General features: G+C 39.9%; 1 protein-coding gene across 1 annotated transcript; it reads left to right on the top strand.

Moving 5' to 3' along the window:
• The first annotated feature begins 1,405 nt into the window (after window positions 1-1,405).
• LOC124092048 (zinc finger protein 709) lies at window positions 1,406-5,932 on the top strand. Its single transcript, XM_046443332.2, is given in 4 exon segments — window positions 1,406-1,441; window positions 3,361-3,487; window positions 3,666-3,726; window positions 4,661-5,932. Coding segments are annotated over 4 exon segments (1,488 nt in total). The 3' UTR covers window positions 5,925-5,932.
• Window positions 5,933-6,228: the final 296 nt, after the last annotated feature.

Here is a 6,228-nt window from a genome sequence, read left to right on the forward strand (position 1 = left end):
ATTCGCTGTTCCACATGCCAATCATTTGTAGACACACCCTCATGGACACACCCCAAAGCTTATTAATCACTGTATCTTTTAATCCAATCAAGGTGACAATTAAATGTGCCATTACTCATAGTATCAAATACCCCTTCTCTCCAGCCGATAGTCTCCACTGTTTTCAACATATTGCATTGGTGTAAGGTGTTTGTTAGTTACTAAACCAGGGTTGAACATTTGATAAAGAGAATGGATGAAGCAAAACGTTATCATAAGCCAAAGTTCACCATTTACCTTAGGTTCCTCCTCTGTGTGATGTGATTGTGTGTGTCACATAGTATACAAGAAAATGTACAGAAGAGTTTCACTGCTCTGGGAATCCTGTGTTCCACCTGTTCATCACTCCTCTCATTCCTTCCTCCCTCTGTGCTCCCTGAGTCCCTGGCACCCATCAGTTCTGCTAGTGCATCTATAATGTTGTTCATTCCAGAATGTTCTTGACTTGGAATCTTGCTGCACTTGGCCATTTCAGACTGGCTTCTCTCACTTTCCAGTCTGCCTTTAAGGGTGCTGTATCTTCCCAGGCTGCAGAGCTCACTTTCTGGGTGATGTTCTTTGAGATGGCCAAACTGCAGCTTGTCCATTCAGTATTGAAAGATGCATCTTCCTTGCATCTAGCTTTGGGCAGTTCTGGATATGGATGCTGTAGTCACTGTAGTGAGGGTTCCTGTGCCCATAATTTTCACATCATTTTTATAGACACCTGAAGTGTGATGACTTAATCATACAGTTTTTTGCATTCATGATTGAATTTTGCATTTGTGATTATGAGCATCATTGATAGTTTTCTATTTAATACTTTTCTTGATCCAGTTAATTTGGATAATATGGTAATTTATGCCTCAGAAAGAATTAGAAGATTTTAACTGAGCTTCTATGTTCTGGAAAAAAATGTAGAAAATTGGTGGCAGTTTTTATGTGTCTCATGGAAACCTGTTTGTGATGTTAGAGCCTTGCCTTACCTTTTTTAGTAGTAATTAGTTATTGAGTCTATTTTTTTCAGGAGCCATATGCTCATCTATTTTGTCTATTTCCCCTCGTGTGTAAAAATAAAAAACTGTCTCTCTCACTGAAATGGTCCAGTTTTTGCAAGTTGCCTAATTTGTGTCAAGCACATTTAAGATAATCTTGAAGTCCCAATGCATTGTGGATGATGAGAATTTTAAATCTGTTAGTAGGTTTTCAGTCCTCTTTGCATTTCTCTTTAATGTTATTGTATAATTTACACTTTTATTTCGTTCTTTTTATGTGTCAGTGAGGATTGAACCCAGTTTTTCCCAGGCACTAGACAAGCACTCTTCCACTGAGCCGCATCCCCAGTCCCTGTCCTCTGTACTCTTAGCCTTATGTCAGTTTATCAGTGATGCTGATGTTCATGAAGAAGTTGAGTTTGCGGACTGTGGGTTTCCTCATTGGGGTTTCATCCACACCTTCTCTGTTACCTTCCTGTGGTTAATTTAGGTTTACCTTGCTCTTCTTTCTCTGGTTTTTTGAAGTGACAGTTTCAATAATTGCTTTTAGCTCCTTTCCTGAAATGTGTGTTGGATGACTTCGATACCAATACAGCACACCTCAGGTATTCTCTATGAATTTCCTGTGAGGGAATTTTACATTTTTCTCCTTAAAAATGGTCACATTTTCTCTTGAGTCACCACTTTGTCCTGTGTCTGTTTAGAGTCTTGTTTCATGTCCCCTTCCCTGGAGGCTTTTCACCTGCTCCTGATCTGATTTCTGCTTTTGCTCTCATGATCTTTGGGCATACATGGGATTTCACTGGTGGTGCACTTGTAGGGGTGTGGGTTATGTCCTGTGGAGTGTTTCTGTGACCCAGAGTCCTCAGTGTGCTTCCCAAGGGTTGAAGGCCCATGAAGCCCTCCTGCCTGCATCAGTGTCCTGACAGAGTTGGGCTGATGTCTCTGAGTGTAAATGTGCATTCTTCATTGTTTTGGGTGGTTCTGTATGTTCTCAGTCCCTGCGTGTGGTTCTGTGTCAGTGGCAGGGACATTTTCTTTTTGCCTGTTCCATCACGGTGCAGACATCATAGCATGCTTACAGATGTGATTGGTGGCCTGTTTCACACCCAGACTGTGTGGGATAGTTCAGGAATCTGGGCTACAAACTTGTTGCTTTACCACACTCTGGATGATCTTCTCCCTTAGGTTTGTTGGCACCACCATTGCTGCAGGCACGATGAATCTCTTTCACAACAGACAACCATTGCACATAAAGCCCAACATTGATCAAAATGTCCTTGAGCAGAACATTGGTATGTGTCTCATGACTACATTATGGTAGTGAACCGGCTGCTGTTAAGAAGAGTTTGACAATCATTGAACATGCCTTGTTGCTCTGAGACTTGGAAATGTAGTGCCTTCTGTTTATTAAGAAGATTGTTTTGAGAGTTATAAAATTTTGTAAGGCTGTTGTTTGGACAAGGTGACATTTTTGGGTCATTGAGTTATTTTTAAGACATGTGCCATCTTTCACTTCCCCCATTCTCGTTTGACAGTAGCCACAGGAAATTATCAAATTGTTGTGTTTATTAATAAATAAATTAAATTAATCAAATAGAGAACTCATGTTTGTTTTGGCCATTTAATAGTAAGCTAGTTAACTAAATTTGTTCTGGAGTAAAGCACCTGCAAACTTCTAGGTGTTCTCAGTGTAATCACACAGGATGAGCTCAATCTCCAGCTTATGCATTGTGACAACCTGTGTGAAAGTTTGTCTAAATGTTGTCTGTAAAGGTATCTTTTTAGTGACCCCATGCCCAGAGGGTGTGCGTGGGGGCTGGTTCTAGGCATTTCTTTAAGTATGGAACAATAGACTTTCAGAGGAAACAAGACATCAGTAAATACCATGTTGTCTATATTAACTTTGTAGGTACAGGGAGCCACTGTAATTGGCAGAATCTCTTAGTTTCATGATTCCTGCAATTTCCTACTCATCACCTTTGTTTTCTAAACATAAGTACTATCAAAAGTGCTTATATTAGCTCTGTACCACACAACACATTTCTAGGACATGTGATAGAGATGCAACCAATAAAGAAGTTAGGAGTAATCTGGGAACCTGTCTTACTTCCTGTGAACTCACCAAAGAAAAGGTATAAATCACTATGATGTTTGCCTTCTGAGTAGCCAATTTCTAGTGTTGGAATGGCTGGAAGAAGTTGAGTACAGTAAAGATTTGATGGACCAAATCGTGGAATTAATCGAGAGTCCAGGGAATCATATGAACATCATGCATGTTGAGTATAGATTTCTCATGCTGTCAATCTCTCCTGGCCTCCACTATACATTTGGGGGGATATTTTAGATCTCAGTGACCTTTGAGGATGTGGCTGTGAACTTTACCCAGGAGGAGTGGGCTTTGCTGGATCCTTCCCAGAAGAACCTTTACAGAGATGTGATGCTGGAAGTCCTCAGAAACCTGGCTTCTATAGGTAATAATGACATTTCTAAAATTAATCAAATCGAGAACTCATGTTTATTTTGGTCATTTATGCAGAAGGTGAAAAGGGAATCAATTGGTGAATTATTGCAGCATAAATGGCACCTAGGATTTGGCAAAGCATTTCTAGCTCCTAAATACTCATAAAGATTGTTCTGTTCTAATTTTAGGAAAGAAATGGGAAGACAAGATCACTGAAGACCATATTGAAAACTCTGTGAGCAATGTAAGGTAAGTGTACTCACAAGAGGAGTCCACGACGGGGTCTGAGAACTGTCATATCATTTTTAAAGTAAACCAACCAAAGAAGTATGCATAATTTGAGAAGTATTTATTCTTATAGTGTTTTTTACCAGAAATATATACTTAGCTGTAACAGATATTCAGTCTTTTCAAAGTATCTGACATTCAAAAAGTACTATGAAATTGCATATGTGAATACCACTATTTGGATAATAGCCATAGAGAAGCTGTGTTGAAAAGGATTGTTTGCTTTCAATCTCCTTATTTTTAGGCAAGTTGAACAAGTCAGCAAACCTAGCCTTTACCTGATGTTGGTAGTAATGTAAAGATCTATCAATACATAGAAAATGGTGAATGAATCAAGCATTGATTACGTGCTGGTCACTTCTTCTTCCTTAAAGAAGTCATATGGTAAACTCAAAGGCACAAAATAGTGTGGGAGAACCTTCAAATCGATTCCAATTCTTACTTGAACAAAGAAAAATTTTAATAGAGTAAATCCATGTCACTTCATTATGTGTGCAAAAGACTTCATATGACCTTCATTCCTTCATAGGCAGATCACATCATACTCTGGACACAAATACTACAAGCATGAGGAATGTGAAGAGAAGCCATGTGAATTTAAACAATGTAAGAATTCTCTGGTTTCTCCCAAAGATATTCACACACAAATGTTAATACAAACTGGAGATGGATTTTATGAATCTACAGTACATGGGAAAGTCATCAGTCACTCCAGTGACATTCAAAGGCATGGAGATACTCATACTGGGTGGCAACGCTATATATATCAGCAATGTGGTGAAGCCTCTTCTTATCCCACCAGTGTTCCAAGACACATGATAACACACAGTGGACATAAACTTTTTCAATGGGACATATGTAGGAAAGCCATTCATTTCTCCTCTTTATTTAGAAGACATGAAGGAACTCATTGTGGAGAGAAACTCCATGAATGTAAACGAGGTGGTCAGACCTGTATTTCATACACAAGTCTTCAAAGGCACAGGATCACACACATGGGGAAGGAAGGTTTCAATTGTAAGGTATGTGGGAAAGACTTTGCTTATCCCAGTTTACTTAGAGTACATCAGAGAAGGCATACTGGAGAGAAGCCCTATGAATGTCAACAGTGTGGAAAAGCCTTTACTACTGCCTCTGGCCTTCAGAAACATGAACGAACTCATACTGGAGAGAAGCCCTATGAATGTAAGCAGTGTGGGAAAGCCTTCACTCAGTCCTCTCACCTTCACTCACATGAAAAAACTCATACTGGAGAGAAGCCCTATGCATGTAAGCAGTGTGACAAAGCCTTTGCTACATCCACTAAGCTTCACAGACATGGAAGAATACATATTGGAGAGAAGCCCTATGAATGTAAGCAGTGTGGAAAAGCCTTTTCTACATCCAGTTCTCTTCAGATTCATGGAAGACTGCATACTGGAGAGAAGCCCTATGAGTGTAAGCAGTGTGGCAAAGCCTTTGCTACATTCAGTTACCTTCAGTCACATGAAAAAACTCATACTGGGGAGAAGCCCTATAAATGTGAGCAGTGTGGAAAAGCCTTTTCTACATCTAGTAACCTTCAGATTCATGGAAGAAGACATACTAGAGAGAAATGCTCTGAATGTCAACAATGTGGAAAAGTCTTCACTACTGCATCTGGCCTTCAGATACATGAACGAACTCATACTGGAGAGAAGCCATATGAATGTAAGCAGTGTGGGAAAGCCTTCACTCATTCCTCTAACCTTCACTCACATGAAAAAATTCATACTGGAGCGAAGCCCTATGATTGTAAGCAGTGTGGCAAAGCCTTTGCGAGATCCAGTCACCTTCACTCACATGAAAAAACTCATACTGGACAGAAGCCTTATGATTGTAAGCAGTGTGGCAAAGCCTTTACTACATCCAGTTACCTTCAGATTCATGGAAGAGTGCACACTGGAGAGAAGCCCTATGCATGTAAGCAGTGTGGCAAAGCCTTTGCTACATCCTCTATGCTTCACAGACATGGAAGAATACATACCAGAGAAAACCGCTATGAATAACAATGTGGAAAAGCTTTTGCCACATCCTGTCTGCTTCATACAAGTGAAAGAAGAGATACTGCAGAGAAATCGTATGCATGTAAACAATTGGTAAACTTTTCTATTATTACTGTTTCACTCATATACCTGTAGGACGTTACTGGAGAAAAATCCTTTGAATGTAAAACATGATAAATCAATATTTCATGTCATCCTCAAAGACAAGGAAGGACTCACACTGCTGAAAATTTGTGTGTGTGTGTGTGTGTGTGTGTGAGAGAGAGAGAGAGAGAGAGAGAGAGAGAGAGACTGGGGATTTATTCTGGTTGTGCTCTACCACTTAGCTACATTCCAGTTACTTTTTATTTTGAGACAGGGACTTGCTGCATTTCTTAGGGTCTTCCAAAGGTGCTGAGGCTAGCCTCCAACGTTGATCCTTCAGAATCAGCCTCTCAAG

The sequence above is a fragment of the Marmota monax genome, unplaced genomic scaffold (assembly GCF_021218885.2).
Source record: "Marmota monax isolate L192 unplaced genomic scaffold, Marmota_monax_Labrador192_F-V1.1 WCK01_AAM20220418_F8-fsc00168, whole genome shotgun sequence".
Lineage (NCBI taxonomy): Eukaryota > Metazoa > Chordata > Mammalia > Rodentia > Sciuridae > Marmota > Marmota monax.